This window comes from Anomaloglossus baeobatrachus, chromosome 3 (genome assembly GCF_048569485.1).
Source record: "Anomaloglossus baeobatrachus isolate aAnoBae1 chromosome 3, aAnoBae1.hap1, whole genome shotgun sequence".
Lineage (NCBI taxonomy): Eukaryota > Metazoa > Chordata > Amphibia > Anura > Aromobatidae > Anomaloglossus > Anomaloglossus baeobatrachus.
The window spans coordinates 412847670-412868118 of NC_134355.1; the positions used below are offsets into that span (position 1 = coordinate 412847670).

At 44.3% G+C, this 20449-nt stretch overlaps 1 protein-coding gene across 1 annotated transcript in view; it reads right to left on the reverse strand.

Annotated features, from left to right (window-relative positions):
• MCPH1 (microcephalin 1) overlaps positions 1-20449 on the reverse strand; it is a 482323-nt gene that overhangs the window by 291550 nt on the left and 170324 nt on the right. Inside the window, exons 11-12 of the mRNA XM_075340313.1 lie at positions 17857-18019; positions 357-434 (exon numbers count right to left, since the gene is read on the reverse strand). Coding sequence (XP_075196428.1) covers positions 357-434; positions 17857-18019 — 241 coding nt within the window. The remainder of the gene's footprint in view (positions 1-356; positions 435-17856; positions 18020-20449) is intronic.

Below are 20449 nucleotides of genomic sequence, written 5' to 3' on the forward strand. Positions count from 1 at the left end.
GGGATAAATGAAAAACAAATGTGGGAAGGTACACTAAACTGCTTGGCCATGCTATGGGGGAGAGGTTGCACCATGTGCCGGAGTTTGGTTTGAATTGTCATTTTTTGCTGAGAAAAACTCCCTTTACAACGGACCACTGCTCATTCTCCATTCTCCTACACGGCTCTGTACTGTGGCATATAACAATAATAGGAGACCGGGTTCCATGTTTTTAAACGTCTAGGTACAACAAATACAACAAATTGGTGACTGGTAGTGTGACTTTCAGATCTGGATCACCTTCAAAAATTGCTTGTGGTACTGAATAAAAGACGCAAATTAGTTGGACAAAACTACTAAACAAATGGAAGACTTACAGGAGCTCCAGGAAAATGATCAGACAGCTCATAGGGTTCCTCTGGAATCCAGTGCCCATGTTCAAGAGACCACAGCACCTTTCAATATAATAAAAAAGGGGCGAGTGTAAATAGTGTAAACAACAACAGTAGAAATTGTTTTTTTCTTTTGGTTATAAGCATTTTAAAATGTGACTGCTTTAAGACATATATAAGGTGCATTAAAGGGAATATGTCAACAGGTTTTGGCTACCCCATCGAAAAGCAGCATGATGTAAAGACAGAAATCCCGATTCCAGTGATGTGTCACATGAAGCAGAGCCGAGAAAGCTAATACCACCCGCATTACAATTGTCTGTACATTGTCTATAGACTGTGAGCTGTTAATCACAGGAGCAGGTGTCAGATGACAGTAACCCAAGCAATGATAATCTCCGGGTGCTAAAACATTCATTGCAAGTAAACAACAGTATGTTCCTTGATATGAGAGGCATCACTGAAATGTGTGTCTTAACCCCTAGAGCATGCAGTCTTTAGGTTACATAAAAACCTGCTGACAGATTCCCTTGTTTCATGTACCTATCCTATCCATATTACAATGTACTCATAATTATGCTACAATTTATCTGATTGCGTTTTTTTGAGGACCGTGTGTCTGCAGAAATCATGGAGACAAGTCTGTTTTTTTTCTAGCAACACAGATGAAGTGCCAGTACATCTCGTTGGTTCTGTGAAAAACACAGACAGCACACAAAAGACATATGTCTCATCCGTGTGCTATCTGTGTATTAGATTGCAAAGTATAGAAGAAGCTTAATTTATTTATCCATATGTAATTTTTTTTTGCATACGTAAAAAACACTGACGCTTGAATGATCCCAAGGGACCCATCTAAACCAAAGTCCAACAGTTCTTCTGAAAAAATTATATATAAAAGGCTTCAGTCTATGGTTTTATTCTAATCAGTGCTGCTGAAAAAGTCTTCAATTATCTTTTGTGGTACACAATGGTATTGCAGATTTAGAGGTTTTCATAAACATACCAGACAGTCACAGAAAGAGGAGATGCAGTGCAAAGCAATTTACATGACGGCCTTCAAAAAAGCAAAAAAATGCTTATATTTCATCAAGTTCTAAAAAAAAAAAAACCAACCCTTTTTTTAGCAGCCAATTAAGCAGAGTACATTTTGCTTGGAAATAGTTAAGCTCAGGTCATGGGAGATCTAGCAAATTTCTGGGCATTGCAATGAATTAGCCCCAATTGTGACTGATTTATGCCCACCTTTAGAAAGCATGTGAAACCCTGCAACTCAGCTCGTGATGCTCAATTTGTGGCACAAGCAAAATAAACTATCCAGCTGTCATTAGGAAAGAAAACATATTGATGTCAGAGATTAATGAGGGGATGCACACAAAGACATGCAATCATGTTGTAATGGTTTTAACAATCTAATTGTTTGTTTTAACCCCATTCTCCACCATTTGATAGTATTAGCTGTAAAGGAATATGCCCTCAAAGTGACTACTGTCTAAACAAAAAAATACAACTCAACCTGTCCACATTTATTAGCGGAAATTGCATAGATTAAAAAGCAGGCTCGGTTAAAGAGGTTTTCCACTACTTTTACATTGATGGCCTGTTCTTGGGATGGGTCAGGAATGTCTGATCAGCCGGGGTCTGACACCCACCACCCCCGCCGATCAGCTGTTCTCAGTGGCGGCAGCAGGCAGCCAGAATTGCTCAGTCCCGGAGCTACCCTGTCCTCTGAGAGTGGCCACGGCCAGATACTGCATATCTTTCACCTATTGATATGAATCGGAGGCGGATATGCAGTACTCGGTTTTTTTTGCATGCTATGCAGTAGCTTTCATGCATGCTATTTTTGTTACATGATATTGATCATTTTTAATGCATTTTTTGTCACTCAAACCTGACTTTTTTGGTTTGATTTCAGTTTTCAACATGAGTTTTATGTATTTTTACATTTTGATGGACTGAACATTTATGGACACGACAATATCGAATATGTTTAGTATTTCTTTACTCTAAAACTTGGAAAAAGGGGGTGATTAACGTTTATATATTTTTTTTAAAAAAACCCATTTTTTTTAGACCCCTATGGAACTTAAAATTGCGTGATCGTATCTACCATATAATATAGAAAGTACAGCGATTGGACTGGAGAGGTCTGGGGTAAAGTTATTTTTACCAATGAAGTCCACTTCAGTCTTTTTGAGACATCTGGAAGAATCTTTGTCGAGAGAAGAAAAGGTGAGCCCTGTGTCATGCTACCAGAAAAACATCCGAGACTATTCATGTAGCGGTTGCTTTTCATGAAAGCAGTGAGCTCACTCACAAATTTTCCTAGGAACCGTGCAATGAATAAAGAACGGTGTCTGAGCATCCTTCAAGAGCAACTTCTCTCAACCATCCTTGAGAATTTGGTGATGAGTTATAATGAGTGATAGTGCGTGCCACTGCTCTATATTCGATGGAACATAGTGGTGCTCGGGTACTCGTGGTATTAGTCGATGGGTGCTTGGATATTTCATTAGTGAAAAATCGAACATTAAGTGCCAGCTTGTGAGCCGGCACTCCAGTGAGAACCACTTGCAGTCTCTGAATGGCTCTCACTGGGAACATTGTTTTCAGATGAAGTGCATTTCCCCCCCCAAAAATCCCCAATTTCCCACCCCAGAAATGCTCTGTATATGGTTGTATGTGGGTTATATGTGGGTGGGGAACTGAACTGCCAATAATTGGGGATTGCTTCTACCCACAAGCAATGCTCAATTAGTTAAAATACAGATAGTTCTGCTTGAGTGATTATAGCCATGCTGCAAGGACGTTTGGATAAAGCAATCTACCTTATAAACATGCACAAAGAAACCGAGAGCCAGTAGGCCTGATGAAGGCTGCTTTATCCAAAGTATATGCGCATGATGCATTTTGGTTTGACAACAAAACTGCATCCTCTGGCAGACTTTGACAACTCAACACTGCATTTGACAAAAAAGAACGTGGTAAAACGCATCTGTTTTTGTCGCATTTTTGTTAATGCGTTTTTATGTATAATCTTTCTTTATTGAGTAGAAAAGAAAAATAAAGAAACATAGAATAACGTACAAACAATCAAGGTTATGGAAGGATCATTGCAAATGATACCACATTTTGAATAACAGTTCTATATTATATTTCTGGTAATGACTTCGGATCCTTCACCATTACCAATCTTACGTTCCTCCCTTTCTATCCCATAAGCTCCAGACTACTGTCTGTATTTTGGTATCCCACCTTCCCATATAACCTTGAACCTTAGCCTATCTCAATTCGTTATAATTTTATCCGTACAATTAAAAAATAATAAAAACCTTCATAGGTGACCATAGAAAAGATATAGGTGGACAAGAATAAAGTAGAAAGGAAAGCTGAGAGACAAGAAGTAAGAAAGGGGTGTATCTATTCGGGATTGGGGGGGCTGGGAGGGGGGCCACACGCGAGTCCTATCATTGCCTTTCTTCTGACTCTGTTTATACTGCACCTGCTGTGCCTCAAAATACCGTATGGTACTCGTCTGAACTTTTAAATGTTATCCATGGCGTCCAAATTCTCAGATATCTTTCAGTATGTCCCTCTGCCTCTGCCATTAATTCCTCCATATGATGAATGTGTTCAAATTCCTGCGTCCATTCCCTTAATGACGGGACCTCCTGCGTTCTCCAGTGTCTTGGAATCACTGCTCTTGCTGCCGCTAGACAGAACCGCAGTAAATCCCCCTTTTGGGCTTTAATTGAACCGGGGAGCATTGACAACAAGGCTATTTGTGGGGTCCGTACTGATCCCTTTCCTGTTATTTTTGTATATCTTTGGAAAATTGCCTCCCAGAAAGGCTTCAATTTATCACAGTCCCACCATATATGTATCATTGTCCCCTTTAGTGTTCCACATCGCCAGCACATCTCGGATACAGAAGGAAAAATTCTGTGTAGTCTCACCGGATACTGATACCATCTTGTTAGGATCTTATAATTTTTCTCCTTGGTGTATCCTGCAATTGACATTTTATGTGTAAATATGTAAGCTTTCTGTTTTTCTGCATCTGTGAATGTCGTTTCCATTTCTTCTTCCCACTTGGTCATGTATGAGGGATCCGAGCCCGCAGAGGGATCTGCCTGTCCAATCATCTTATATATAAGTGACATCAGATGAGTGGGTATAGTGCCCTGCATAAATAATTTTTCAAAAGGTAGGGCCAAGCCCTCTGATATTCCGTCTATTCCTCGTGTCTTAGAGTTCACGAATGAATAGAGTTGTCTATATTCTATCCAGGATAATTTCTGGGGAGGTTCCATATTTTGCATATCCTCAAAGGATCTCAATTTAGACCCCCTAAGGGTATGATATATCCTACCATCTTGTTGTGCTCCCCATCTTAGAAATTTAGTTCGACCGACTCCCGGAGGAAAATCTGGGTTGGATATGATAGGAGCAAGGAGAAAAGGGCAGCCCACCATTCCGCCTTTCTGTTTAACCTTGTCCCATGTCCTCAGTGTAGCCTTAATAAAGAGACTCGTCGCATCTGATCTCACCCCCTCCCTTGACCCCACCCATGGTAGATACCTCAGTGGAATTGATGAGCTTTCCTGTTCAAGTTTGACCCATTTCTTATTCTGGTCGTTAAAATGCCAGTCAAACATTCGGACCATCAGTGCCGCCCCATGATATCTGCGCACATCTGGTAGTCCTGCGCCCCCTACAGTGATATGTCTAGTGAGTGTGTGGTATTTTATTCTAGCCCTAGAGTGGCCCCACACAAACTGAGAAAGCGCAGACCTAAGTGTCTGAAAGAACCCGGTAGGGGGAAGAAGCGGAACTGCCAGAAATATATATAAAAACCGTGGGAGAATATCCATTTTAAATGTGTTTATACGGCCAAACCAGGACAAGGGTTTTTTATGGTATGACCTAAGCTCTTTAATTGTTCGTGTCAATAGCGGTAAATAGTTCTTGGAATACAATAATTCCAAATCTGCCAGTACATTGATGCCTAGATATTTCAGAGTCTGGGATTGCCATTTAAATGGGAAGTTACTTTGGGCTAGTGATACCTCATGGGGCTGCAGTGTGATATTTAAAGCTTCTGTTTTTGAGCCATTAACTTTGAAATTACTTAAATCCCCAAATCTCTCGAACTCCGCTATCAAGGAGGGGAAAGATATGTGTGGCTGAGTCACATATACCAACAAATCATCCGCATATAATGCCGTCTTGTATGCTTTCCCCCCTACATCTATACCGTGCACATTGGGATTTCTCCTAATCGCGTTGGCAAGATGCTCCATTGTAATTACATATAATAGCGGAGAAAGAGGGCACCCCTGCCTCGTTCCATTTCTAATTTGTATAGGCTTTGATAAGAAGCCATTTGCCTTTATCCTTGCCGATGGACATGTATAAAGGGCCAATACTTTATTCAAAAAGCCAGGGCCTAACCCTATTTGTATTAAAGCCGCCCTTAAAAAATCCCACTGTACTCGATCAAACGCTTTTTCTGCGTCCACTGATAATATTCCCAGGGGTTGATTCGTGCTTTTGGCGTGCGCTATAAGCAGTAAAGTTTTATTGACGTTATCTCGCGCCTCCCTACCTTGTATGAATCCTACTTGGTCTGTATCTATGATGGCGGGGAGAAGGGGAGCCAGCCTGTTAGCTAGGATCTTGGAGAATAACTTTATATCTACATTGAGTAAAGATATTGGTCTGTAATTAGACACTATCATGGGGTCTTTGCCAGGTTTCGGAAGGACCGTGACATGTGCCTCCAGTGACTGAGCCGCAAAGGGAGTCTCCTCTGAGATTGCATTGAAGACCTTAGTCAGAAATGGGGTAAGCAATTCCCCAAATATTTTATAAAATGTAGGAGAGAATCCGTCCGGCCCCGGACTCTTCCCTTTTGGAGTATTCCTAATTACCTCTCCCACCTCCTCCTCTGTGAACCGGTTTTCCAATTGTTGCACTTCCTCGTTTTTCAGAGTTGGCAAAGCCGTGTCTATCATGTACCCCTTAATGCGCTCAGTCAAAGCTTGTGACGACATGCCAGAGAACCTCCCTTGAATGTTATACAATTCCGAATAAAAGCCCCTCAATTCTTCCAAGACCTCCGCCGGATTGCTTACTTCCCCTCCTCCCCGTCTCCGCAGGCTAGGTATCAATGTGGTGAGACTACGGAGGTGCAAAAGGTTGGACAAGGATCTACCGCATTTATTAGAGTGCTGATAGAGGAAGCGTTTATAATGGTTCCTATATCTGAGAAATCTTTCATTCAGCACTGTCCTTAGTTCCTCTCTGCATTTTGTAAGTTCTGCTAGTGTTTCTCTCAACTGTTTATTTTTGTGTGCTGTTTCCAACTTATGAATCCCGTCCAGCAATTCTTTTATGCGAATATTCCTTATTTTTTTTGGTGCGTGCCCCATGCTTTATCAGCACCAATCTTATGACACACTTAAACGCCTCACACTGCATTGGCAACGAAGTGGGGTCCGTTTCGTGAGAGGACATGAAGACCCCCTCCGTCTCCCTGATGTCATTCATACAAATTTTATCTTTGAGCAAATTATCGTTGAGTCTCCATGTCCACTCCCGTTTCCTTCCATCTGGAGGGGCAAATGCCAAAAAGACAGGGGCGTGATCGGACCAAACTATACTACCGATCGTGGGATTCGGTCTCCAAGCCAAAACACACTGACTCACTAAGAATAGATCTATGCGACTATACGAGTCATGTGGGGTGGAATAAAAGGTATAATCCCTACCCGTAGGATGCATGCTGCGCCACACGTCATTAAGGTGCATCTGATGTATGTCTCGCTTCAAAGAGGTCAATCTTTTTGTGGAGATGTTGCTCCTTCCAGCCGAGGTATCTACCAAGGGATTCAACGACAAATTAAAATCTCCCCCCAGAATCATTATTCCCTCTGCGAACTCGGATAAAACCTTTAGAAAGGCCCTGCATGTCTGTGTCTGCCCCGTATTAGGGGCATACCATCCTGCCACCGTATATACTGTGTCATATATCCGTAGCTTGACTATAATGTATCTGCCTTCTACGTCCTGTTTCGTGTCTATAATAGAATGAGGCAGATTTCTGTGTATGGCCAGCGATACCCCCCTTGACCGAGATTCAGCGTTGGCGCTGTGGAACCATGATACATAATTGCGGTCTCTTAAGTTTGGGATATGTCCCACTTTAAAATGTGTTTCTTGAAGGAGCAATATATGAACTTTCTGTTTATGCATTTCAGCTAGTATTTGAGTCCTTTTTTGTGGCGTATTAAAGCCCTTTGTGTTGAAAGATCCAAATTTTAGTTCCGCCATGTCTATTTCTGGCCGTTAGACAAACAAGGGATGGACACGTATGGACGGGGAAGCTATCAACAAGGGGTTAGGTCAGATGAGATTTGAGAGATTTATAGTAAGGGTATGGGAAACCCCAGGACTAGTAAAAAGAATAGTAAGTTGAGATAGAATTAAAGAAGAAGAGAAGAAGAAGAGGAAGAAGAGAAACAAAAAAAAAAAAACACAACAAAACTTGTTCCCAAGTATAGGAAGGTGGTGTTGGACTAAGACACCAGTAACTATATCCTGGTGTTCCAACCCACCTACTTTGATGGGGGAGGCTGTATCTAACTATACCTTGTCCAACACGGTATAGTACCCCCTTAAGTGCGGTAGTCTTTCCAGGGAGAGTTGCTCCCCACCGGCGCAGATCTGCATCATCTTTCTGATCATATATTTCCCCTCTATATTAACTGTATATTAACTATGTTAATCTATGAATAAATTGAAACTTGGTCCAACATGCCGTACTGTGTCACTATTCTATGTACCTCTCTGACTCCTCCACACCAAATCATTGCCCCTTTTCTGCTATTTCTGCTATCTTCTACCCTTATTCCCCTTTCAAATCCAAACCCCTTTTTCAATATGACTATAACTGTAACTATAACATTAAGCCATCTTCCATACTTCAACCGTATTGTCCTAATTGCATACCATCTTTAGAACAATTCAAAGTCTCTTTTCCTGTTCAGCGAGACTCCATATTCAACCGAAATCCATAGGCGCCTCTCTTCGCCTCCTCTGAGGGGCTTCCCTAGGTGGAACCCCTCCGGGAGCCCCCGGAGGCAGAAATGGCCAGTCCCGAATTGTCACTGAAGGAATTTGGAGGGCTGCAGTGAACTCAGGTATGCCCCCAGGGTGACTGAGGACGTGCATCCTTCCTGCCCTCCGGACTCTCAGGCGGAATGGAAAGCCCCAAGTGTACTGTATATTCCGTTGGCGTAATATGTCCAATAAGGGTCTCAGAGCCTTCCTCTTCTGAAGAGTCCACTTGGACAGGTCAGGTAGAATCAGAATCTTTTGTCCTTTAAAGGATATATTGTCAAGTTTCCGTGCTTGGGCCATGATGTTATCTTTCAACTTATACTTATGTACTTTGCAAATGACGTCTCTGGGGAACTCTGGATCCATTGCTTTAGGACCCAGAGCTCTATGAGCCCTGTCCATCTCCAGAGGAGAGTCTTTGGGTACATGCAGTATGTCATTGAAAATGTGACATAGAGTCCCCTCCAAGGCTGTGTGCTCAACCGACTCAGGAATGCCGCGTACTCTAATATTATTACGCCGGTTTCTGTTTTCAGCATCATCTAGCATTTCTGCCAAATACTGCAGTTGTATATTATGGGATGCATATCCGGCCTTCTGTTCTGCTGCCTTTACTGTCAGAGCCTGAACTGTGGACTCTGCTGTTGTGACTCTTTCTCCCAACTGTTGTACTTCATCTTTAACCCCAGAAAGTTCAGCCTTGTATGAGTTCTCCAGGCTGGAAATATACTGCTCCATGTCCTTTTTTGTGGGGATGTTTTTAATATGGGAACTCAGCTCCCCAATGGTCCGCCATAGCTGACTGATATCTTGGTCCCCTTGCACCCCTTCCTGACTGATTATATGTGGCATGTCAGTATTTGGGGGTTTATCAGGGGCTGAGGAGGTAGCTGTCATCTTATTTGGCTGCAACAGAGACTGTGCCTGGGCTTGAGAGCCTGCTGCCTGCTCTGTACTGTGTCCTTCTGTGGCCCCATCTGCTTCTGCACACTCTGCCCGCTTCTCCTCGGGCCTCACTAGGTGCCCTCCCCCACTGCTTCCCTGTCTGCCGGGCTCCGGCGTCACAGCGCCATTTTGGGCCTTCAGCGAGGCCGCCCCGGCTACTCCATTACCCCTGGGCTGGCCGGCACTCACCGCTCCCCGGGCAGCCTCCACCTTCTCAGACGCCTCCACCGCCCGCATCTCCTGTGCGGCTTCCTCCCTCTCTGCAGCCGCCGCCATCTCTCTGCAGGACGCGCGGCTGCTTCTGGTTGATACCGCAGTGTCGGCCATGATGGGAGCGGGCCCTGCAGACTGTGTCCGCACCATATACCTCCGAATGCTCTGGTCTGGGGTGCTGGAGCGGGACGAGGTGAGCTGGGGGTCCTCCTCCTTCCTTCTATTGCCCATCCGTGTCTTTAGGGGTCCTGTAGTGTTGCTCTTATATGGTATTTCCCTGCGCCGGCTGAGGAGCTAGTGTACAGCACTTCTTTATCCCTCCATGACCAGGCCACGCCCCCCGTTAATGCGTTTTTAAAGGAGAAAAAAATATAATCAGCTGTCTGCTAAACCTTGGCTGGTTATGAAATAGAGCGGATTACACGCTTTTTTTAAATTATTTTATTTTTTTTTTTTTTCTTTAATGAAGTGGAGTCTGCCCCAGTTTTCTAAAATCAGCCAAGATACATCAGACAACTGGGGGCTGATATTAGGGTGGGAAAGGCCATCGTTATTTGGCCCTTTCCAGCCTAACAATAGCAGCCCACAGCCGCTCCAGAAGTGGCGCATCCATGAGATCCAATTCTGGCGCTAAGCCCGGCTCTTCCAGTTGCCCTGGTACGCTGGTAATCAGGATAATGAGTTAATAACAGCCAACAGCTGCTACTAAGCCCTAGCTTAGTGATGGCAGGTTTCTATGAGACACCTCCATCACTAATCTGTAAGTGAAGGTAAATAAACACAAACACCCAAAAATTCCTTTATTTGAAATAAAAGACAAAAAAGCATCCTCTTTCGCCACTTTATTACCTCTGAAACACCCCTCCAGGTCCGACGTAATCCACACGAGGTCCCACGACACTTTAAGCCCTCCTACATCTGATACTCACAGCGAGTGCCATACAACATGACTGCCCGCTATGAGCTCCACGCAGCAATTGAAATGAGACACGCTATCAGCGGTGACGTCACTCGTTTTTTGTTATTTTTTTTTGTTTTTTTGCTGTTTAAATATTGGATTTCCTTTTACACTTGTGAAAATGGAAAATTTGGGGGTAAAGCAACATTTTAGAGAAAATAAGAATGATTTTTATAGCCCAATTATAAAATGTAGTGAAACACTATAGTTAAATTACTTAAGGAGTGTAGTTCCCAAAATGGGGTATTTTTTTTGGGGGGGAGGGGGGGTCTGCCTTTTTTTGCACCTAAAGGGAACCTGTCAGTTCCCCCATGCCCTCCAACCCAGCAGTATTTAGGGTTGTATGCCCAAATCTACTGCCTATTCTGTCTAACCAGCCCTGTATAATGTTATTCACAACTTCTGAAACTCACTGTCCCTATGCGAATTAGGCCTGTGACTAGTTGCAGGGGTGTTGTTTCCCCAGACTAGTCAGCCCTCTTTCCATGTTATCACGCATCTGGGGGAGGGGTGATAACATGATTTCCACGAGTCGGGGCCTATGCCAGTTCATGGAAACCTTGCTCTTGTGTGTGGCTCATTTTGGCCATGTCACTGTACCTTTGAAGCTGGGTGTAAACTTACCAGCTTTATTAGGCGCACTGTGCATGACTGGAAGTTCAGAAGATGGATCATGTACATATTTTCTGAACCTCTGCTCATGCTAAGTGCACCTAACGAAACTGGGAAGCATCCACCTGGCTGCAAAGGCGCAGTGACATTGACAAAATGAGGCATGAGCAAGATTTCTAGGAATGGGCAGTGATGTCTGCTCATAAAAATCATGTGACCACGCCCACAAAGGCGTGACAACATGGAAAGAGGGGCAGACTAGTTTGGTAGGCCAATACCACTGCGACTAGTCACAGGCCTAATTAGCAGCGAGCTTTACAAGTTGTTTTTTTAAACATTTATTAGTGAATAGTGTTAGACAGGGCTTGTTAGGGAGGGAATTTGGGCATACAGGTATCAATGGTCCTGGGTTGGAGGGCATAGGGAATCGGACAGATTCCCTAAGAGGTTTACAAATGCAACACATTGCATTCACAATCGTTTCCAGCCAAATCTGAGCTTCAAAAATCACATAGTGCTCTTTCCCTTCCAATGTGCCTCAGTAGTAGTATCAAACCCCAAATGAGGTATTGTCACATTTAGGTGAAAATTAAAAACTTGATTTTAGTGAAAAAAGTTAACTTCTTAATTTTCCATTATCCTTTAGATTAGATTATCCTATGAAGCACCTGAATGGTTAAATTTCTGAATACAGTATTAAATATGTTGGGGGATGGCATTTTTTAAAATGAGAATTTGTTTGTGGGTGTTCTGACATATAGATGTCACTTTCTGGATCAGTCACTTCAAAAGTGAGGCGGTCCAGAAAGAAATACATTTTGTAACTTTCATTAAAAATAATGCAGCTAAAGCTTTAAGCCCGACATCTTGAGAAAGTGAAGCGTTTCAAGAATTATGCTGATGCAGTAGACACCTGGTATTTGTCACTAGTAGTTTTGTGCAGTATGACAAAAAAAATATTATATTTTTGGTTTTTCAGATTTCAGTATTTTTTTTTTATTAATACAAATCATATGACGTTGACGTTGGCGGCTCAAAATATTGCAATGTTTTGCCAAAAATCTCTATTTTATCAACAAATACAGTATAGAAATCGTGCTGGCTCCTCCTTTTGAATTTTTTTTGGCAAGTGGTTAGCCTCCACCAGGCCGTGCACCCTATTTTGGTTGTTCTATCTGTAAACTGGTTTAGCTATTGGTGACTGTTCACACACAGCCACCGGTCCTGTCCACAGGCCTTTTAATCTTAGCAGCACTTGCCTGGGCCTGTCCCGCCCACAGCTGTGACTCAGTCACAGGTACGGGAATGAAAAGCACCAGGTAAGTGCTGCCTCAAGCAGTTCTGCATTAGAGGTGTGAGGCCATATGGTACCCCAAACAAAATATAATATTTAGTGTAGGACTGCCCCATGGGATTTGCCGTGACGTTGGCGGGGTGGCTCAAAATATTGCAATGTTTTGCCAAAAATCTCTATTTTATCAACAAATACAGTATAGAAATCGTGCTGGCTCCTTCTTTTGACAAATCATATGAACCTATATTTACCATTAACAGTACAGTGTATCACACAAAAAACAACCCACCCACCCACAATATTAGAATTGCTTAGATAGGAAGATGCGCTCCGAAGACTTTACCATATTGCGTCACGTCAGACTTGTCGTGGTCAGGAATCTGAAAACTCAGCAGGAAAGGGTTAACAACTGAAGATTAACCAATGTTATAGGCCACAGGTAATAGGGTATGTACACATGCTGATTATTTGTAGCAGATTTTTCTGCAGCCAGAAAAACAAACCGTATTTGCAGGAAAATTTTTGTGTAAAATATGTGTTTTTTATGTTTTTACCCTACTCATTCATTTCTATGGGAGAAGAACTGCAAACGCTTAAATAATTGACATGCTGCTAAATGGAAAAATGCTATGATGATTCAAATATGCAGAGAAAAACTAAGCAGCATGTGCATCTTATTCCCTTTGCTGATATTATAAAATGCTGTGTTTTTTTATCTGAAGACAAACTGCAGCATGTGAACAAGCCCTTAAAAGCCGTTGTCCACTATTTTTACATTGAAGACCTATCCTTAGGATAGGTAATCAATATCTGACCAGCCAGGATACAGCACCCTTCAAATCAGCTGTTCTCGGTGCTGGTGGCGGCAGCAGACGGCGGGAAATGCTGAGCTCTAGAGCTGCCCAGTCTTTTGATAGTAGCCGTGGCCAGGTACTGCACATCCGCTGCCCATTTATTTGAATAGGGGGTGAATGTGAATTACCCAGCCGCTATCAGTTGATGTGGCAGCTCTGGACCTGAGTATTTCCAGCTGCCTGCTGCTGATTGGCAGGGAGGTAGGGTGTGAGATCCCGGCCAATCAGACATTGATGACCTAAGGATAGATCATCAGTGTAAGGCCTAAGCCACACGGCGAGAAAAACAGTGCGAGTGGAGTGCGATAAAACATCGCATTCCCCTGGGACCAATTCTAGCCTGTGTGTCAGCACACGAGCGATTATTTCCTCAGCCCTAATCGGACCGAGAAAACAATCGCAGCATGCTGCGATTGTAAGCTGAGACTCTTTCTCTCGCACCCATTCAAGTGAATGGGGCGAGAGAAAAATCGCACTGCACTCGCGGTACACCGGTGTACCGCTAGTGCAGTGCGAGAATGGCAATAGCAGACTACGCAGGAGAGAGGGAGAGAAATCCCTCCCTCCCCTCCTGAGTGCCGGCCCGCCCCCCGCAGCTGAGGTCTGCTTGCACGAACGGACCTCAGTTGCAAGGACACACGCTTGACACTCGGCTCTGCTGTACTGCCAGCACGAGCCGAGTGTCATGCAAGTGGATCGCAGTAGTGCCCGTGTGGCCCCAGCCTTAAAGTAGTGGTCAACCTCTTTAATATAAGGTGTATGTAATGCCTGCCAGGAGCCACAGATACAGACTGGCTGTAAAGGGAGGCCAGGGGAAAGCCACTCACAAAGCAGGACCCCGAAAACTCTGCAACCCTTTAACCCCTATACAGGGATTTGGAATTACACAGAGCCCCAGAGATCACCACCTGTGGTAGGCTGCAGTCCGTGGTAGTCAAGCAGGGTCAAACCAGGAAATGCAATACAGGAACAGAATCGTCAGGCAGAGCGTAGTGAGGAGACAAAGCAAAGGTCAAATCCAGGACTGGCAGCAAGGTACAAAACGACAGGCAGAAGGGTAGTCAGAACCCAAGCCAGGTCAGCGCACAGAAATCAAAATACAAACAGCACAGGAACCCAGGAATACAGACTAACTCTGGCAGTGGTCAGATGACAGGAGGGGGAATAAGAAGGTGTGGTGTCTTCCCATTGGCTGCACTTGAATGATGGCAACTTCAGCTGGAAGACACACGCCACCTACAGTCAGCCAGTGGTACTACAGATCCCAGAGAAATCCAGCCTAGTGGATGAGCGGAGCCTGTGCTCAGTAGAGCCACGGGCACCGACTCCTCTCCCATCACCAGCACTATCCATGGCAGGAACATGGCGCCACCTGGTGATTGGAGCAGAAGTCGCAAGAGTGGACTTCGGTGGGGAAATAACAGTATAACACTCAACGTGTAGTTTTTAAGGTGGTGAGCGGGAATAGACCCACTAGATCACAGAGGGGACACAGACTTAACCTTCAGTGGGAGGGGCTTAGCCCACCACAAGTCAGACACCAGGTACCACTCCTCAGGACAGGAGATGGACTCAGGAACAAGCAGGTACAGACGGGATGACTGAGGTGACAGGCAGGCGGGTACGGACAGATACGGAAAGGCAGGCTCTGGTTAAGGGGACAGACACCGGGACGACAGGACTTGACCACTAGCTAGCAGACTTATGGCTTAAATAACTAGTTGCGTTGCAAAGGCATCTCCCCTAAGGGGAGGGTGCCTTAAATTCCTTGTGCTTCTCAGTCATAGGCTGAGAGGCATTTCAGGGAAATGGCGCATTGACCCTTTATGAGGAGGGCATTTGTGCGTGTGCACACCCTTAGGCTATGTGCCCACGCTGCGGAAAATTTGCGAAATTTGCCGCGATTTTTTCGAGGAAATTCAGCAGATTTTTCAAAAATCCGCAGTACAGCAAGTCCCCAGCCATTTCTATGGCATTTGGGGAGTGCTGTGCCCATGCTGCGTTTTTATCCGCAGCGGAAATAATGCGGATTTCCCTGTGGAAAAATCTGCAGCATGTGAATTATTTTTGCGGATTTTTCTGCAGGCTCCCATACTTACCTGCCTTGATAGCAGATACCGGAGTTACTTCCTCTAGTGCAGAGGAGCGTGATGGAGCCAGGAGGAAGCAGCAGGAGGTGGTGGGCGGGGCCTGCACGAGCTCCGGTCATGTGAAAGCCGGAGCTAGTGCAGGCCCGCCCACCTTCTCCTGCAATGTGCAGACAGAAACGGCCGGAAAGTGAAGTGCTGCGTGATGGAGGTAAGTGTGAACTCCACGATCACTCCAACACTTGTTCTGTATTGAGGATGCAGTGCCGAAGCCGTGGTACTGTATCCTCAATGGAGAATGACCGCAGCATATCCGCAGGACATTCCACAATACTACCGCAGCATGTAAACAGAAAAGTTGTGCTGCGGTTTTCTGGGAGCTCCTGCGGAATGTCCTGCGGATATATCTGCAGGACACTTTTCCCGTGGGCACATAGCCTAAGTGCATTCCCGGGGAGCCTGTGCACAGGCCCCGGTGGGGGGGGGGGGGGGGGGGGGTGGAGAGAGAGAGCAGGAGCACATATGGACAGTCACAGGGCAGTGAGGGAGGACGCAACCCTGCCAGGGCAGTAAGTTGGCGTCCTTGATGTCAGCGCTACATAAGCCCACATTTTGACTTACAAATATGGAGGTAAAAACTCACCAAATATTCAACGTGAGCACATGGCCCTAAATGCTAGAAGCCTTTATTATCACTAGTTCATATCAATGTCATGCTGTAAAATACAGATCAAGATATTACTAGGCTTCTAAGGGGTCGTCTAAATGCTGTGTGATAGATCAGCGAGTGGAGCACAGCTGGTATATTATATATCGGTTTCTAGGTTTTCCCTCAGCAGTATCACAAGTCCCATACTGTTTATTTTGCTTTTAAAAGTCATTGAAATGATTAATATTGAAGTGATGACCAACAGGGATACTCAGTGTTATGAATACACGAGTGTCTGCTGATTGATCCAGGTTCAGAGTTTATGCTTTAGGAAAGTTATCATTTTACTGTTGTGTATTTTAGCTGCATGGATGACTGACAGAGCACAGACACAACTGGGTCTTAGGGGTGCTTCACACACAGCGAGCTCGCTGCCGAGATCGCTGCTGAGTCACGCTTTTTGTGACGCAGCAGTGACCTCATTAGCGATCTCGCTGTGTGTGACAATGAGCAGCGATCTGGCCCCTGCTGCGAGATCGCTGCTCGTTACACACAGCCCTGGTTCGTTTTCTTCAAAGCCGCTCTCCTCCTGTGACACACAGATCGCTGTGTGTGACAGCAAGAGAGCGACAAATGAAGCGAGCAGGGAGCAGGAGCCGGCGTCTGACAGCTGAGGTAAGCTGTATCCAAGATAAACATCGGGTAACCAAGGTGGTTACCCGATATTTACCTTAGTTACCAGCCTCCGCAGCTCTCACGCTGCCTGTGCTGCCGGCTCCGGCTCTCTGCACATGTAGCTGCTGTACACATCGGGTTAATTAACCCGATGTGTACAGCAGCTAGGAGAGCAAGGAGCCAGCGCTCAGTGTGCGCGGCTCCCTGCTCTCTGCACATGTAGCTGCATTACACATCGGGTTAATTAACCCGATGTGTAATGCAGCTAGGAGAGCAAGGAGCCAGCGCTCAGTGTGCGCGGCTCCCTGCTCCCTGCTCACACTGGTAACTAATGTAAACATCGGGTAACCATACCCGATGTTTACCTTAGTTACCAGTCTCCGCAGCTTCCAGACGGCGGCTCCGTGCAAGCGCAGCGTCGCTTGCACGTCGCTGCTGGCTGGGGGCTGTTCACTGGTCGCTGGTGAGATCTGCCTGTTTGACAGCTCACCAGCGACCATGTAGCGATGCAGCAGCGATCCTGACCAGGTCAGATCGCTGGTCGGATCGCTGCTGCATCGCTAAAGTGTGAAGGTACCCTTAGGCAGCAACTACCTATCATTACGCAGATAAGCCACAAAAATAAACACAGTAGGTAATGACTTCTTTTTTTACAAGATTTAATATACAATGACTATTAACTTTAAACGGCTTTTTTTTTTTTTTTTTTTATGAAGCTCCTTTTTATGCAATCATTTAAAATGCAGTGCCAAATGTATCCATCACAAACTTCTTCTCTTGCTTACATTAATTGAAAGCGATAGAGAAAGTATTCAATATCAATTGTTATGTGTAAAAACAGCAACTAATTGGAAAAAGTACAACTGCAGTATAAATGATGGGAGAAGTAAATTTTACTGTGCCCCAGCTAAGATGTGGATGGGCCTGAGCTCTCGGTTATCATATTATTTTAGATTATACTATGTTCGCTTTTCGTGTGATCTTTATATAAAGGCTTTATTGTGTGTTGAGGATGTGATGAGCAGATTTATAAAATGATTGGAAATATTTCCAATGTAACTAGTTACCTACCCAGTCATAGGATAAGACCCAACATCCTCTGGCAATGCCTAAGATGATATTTAAGGTTCGCCGTGGACTTCCAGCAATCACGTGAGAAGTGGTCTCACAGACTTCATCAGAAAACATAAAGCCTCCAAACTTCTTCACAACTTGGATTATAGTGCTCTGTTTTCTGAAAATATAAAATTGCAAGAATGATAGAAAAATATTTAGCTTATATTGAGTATTATTATTACTATCTTATAAGAACTTATTTGTATACACAAAAGCAAAAACATGGCTTTAAGCAAAGGTTATACACTATGACAAGACTGAGCACGGCAGCAAGACACCAGGTGATTATAGTGCATCAGCAAGGTTTCTCCTAAGCAAAAATTTCAAAGCAGACTGTGGTTTCAAGATGTCCAAGCTTTTGTGAAGGCAGGGAAACTTGGTGTACGAGATGAAAGACACATCTATTGTTTGGAACGTCATGAGCAGTGGAAAAAAAGCCATACCTTTGATATGGAAGCATGGCCAAGTGACTCAATTATTCCAGAAAACACAGGAACTGGGGCACAGAAAAATGGCAGCAGGTGCTCCGCGGAGTCAAAATGAGAAAAAATGTATATGTTTGCCAAAGGGCTGGAGGGTGAGACTATAAGGAGTGTCTGTGTGATGGCGGCAAACTGATTCCAGGTCGCGCATTCACTTCCTGTACTGCGCTCATCGCATACACACAGCTTTCCATGCTTTCCCCGCCCACCGGCCGTCCTTTCGTCTGTGATTGGTTGCAGGCAGATGCGCCCCCAGCCTGTGACAGCGTCTGCCTGCAGTCATCGTTCATTGCTACACTCACAGCCAGCAGTTCTAAATGGCTGCTAGCTGTGACATGCAGCAGAGCTGGATTTGGCGTGGGACCTCATATGGATTACACCGGACCAGCACGGTGTTAGGGTTTAATGAAGTGGTGAAGGAGGGTGTGTTTTTTATATTTACTAGCTGTACTACCCGGCTTCGCCCGGGTTAATAACTGTTTTTAACAAAATAGAATGTATTAACAAAAATTTATTCTGCACACAAAAAACACAAAACAAATAGATAGAAATGTAATTATTAAAAGGCAAAAACTAAGCTAATAGAAGCATTTCACAACATATATTTCAACACCACAGATATTCCACACAGATTTAACTAAATTGGCCAAGTAATGTGCGCTGTCTGTCTCTTTCCCCATCTGTCTCTTTCCCCGTCTGTCTCTTTCCCAGTCTGTCTTTTTCCCCGTTTGTCTCTGTCTGTCTCTCTCTTTCCATCTCCCCACCGACATCTTATTACCACACATATAAGCTTCTTATACTATGAATGTCTTTTGTTCCTATAGCAACCAATCACAGCTCCTACTAATAACCTGTAGTTCCAGGCTCCATTTACTTTAATGGAGGCATGTTTTTGGAGAGTAACTGTAAAGCGCGGGGTTAAATTTTCCTGTCAAAACATAGTCCACGACGTTCCCTGGGTCACATGGCGTGTCTGTGCAAAATTTCGTGATTGTAAATGCGACGGTGCGGATACACTTTTCGTTTAACTTTTTCCCCATTATGTAGATAGGGGCAAAATTGAGTGGTAAATTGGAACGCGCGGGGTTAAAATTTCACCTCACAACATAGCCTATGATGCTCTCGGGGTCCAGACTTGTGAGTGTGCAAAATTTTGTGGCTGTAGCTGCGACGGTGGAGATGCCAATCCCGGACATACACACACACACACATACATACATACATACACACATTTAGCTTTATATATTAGATTTCGAATAAAGGATTTTTTCTCTATGTCTGTCTTTATTTACTGTCATGTACAGGTTAGTGATTAAGGTATCTCATAGATGCCTTTGCCATCGCTAATCTAGGGTTTAGTAGCAGCTGTGCGCTATTATAAACAACCTGCTATTACCCCAATTGCCACTGCACTAGGGCACCGGGAAGAGACTGTAAAGTATCGGGATTGTCACATCTAAATCGATGCGGCAATACTGGGCGGCTGCGGGCTGAGAATACCAGCCTCCAGCTATCTTGATCTTGGCTCGTGATGAAAATTGGCGGGGGACCGTACCTCGTTTTTATTTTTCTTTCAAGTAACAAAAAAAAAAATGCAAATTTGGTGCTGAAATCTGGTGCAGACGATTTCAGCATGAAATGTGCACCTCCTGGCATAAAACCGCGGCAAAAAGCCTGAGCAAAAAACTGCGTAAAAAAACGATGCACAAAAATGCATCAAAAAAACGCTGTTTTTTTCCAAGGAGGTGTACATTAGGTGCAGGAATATGGTGTAAAAATGTCAGCATCAAATTTGCATCCCATGGCCCAAAAATGTTTTTTTTTTTTTTCCCTACCAGGAAGTGGAAATTTGGTGCTGATATCTGGTGCAGACAATTTCAGCACCAAATGTGCACCTCCTGGCACAAAACCATGGGAAAAATCACGGTAAAAACTGTGGCAAAAAATACGTCAAAACAACACTTTTTTTGCCAGAAGGTGTAGTTTGGGTGCATGAATATGGTAAAACCTTCAGCACCAAATCTGCATCTCTTGGCCAAAAAAACCTGCGATTTTCTGCTAGGAGA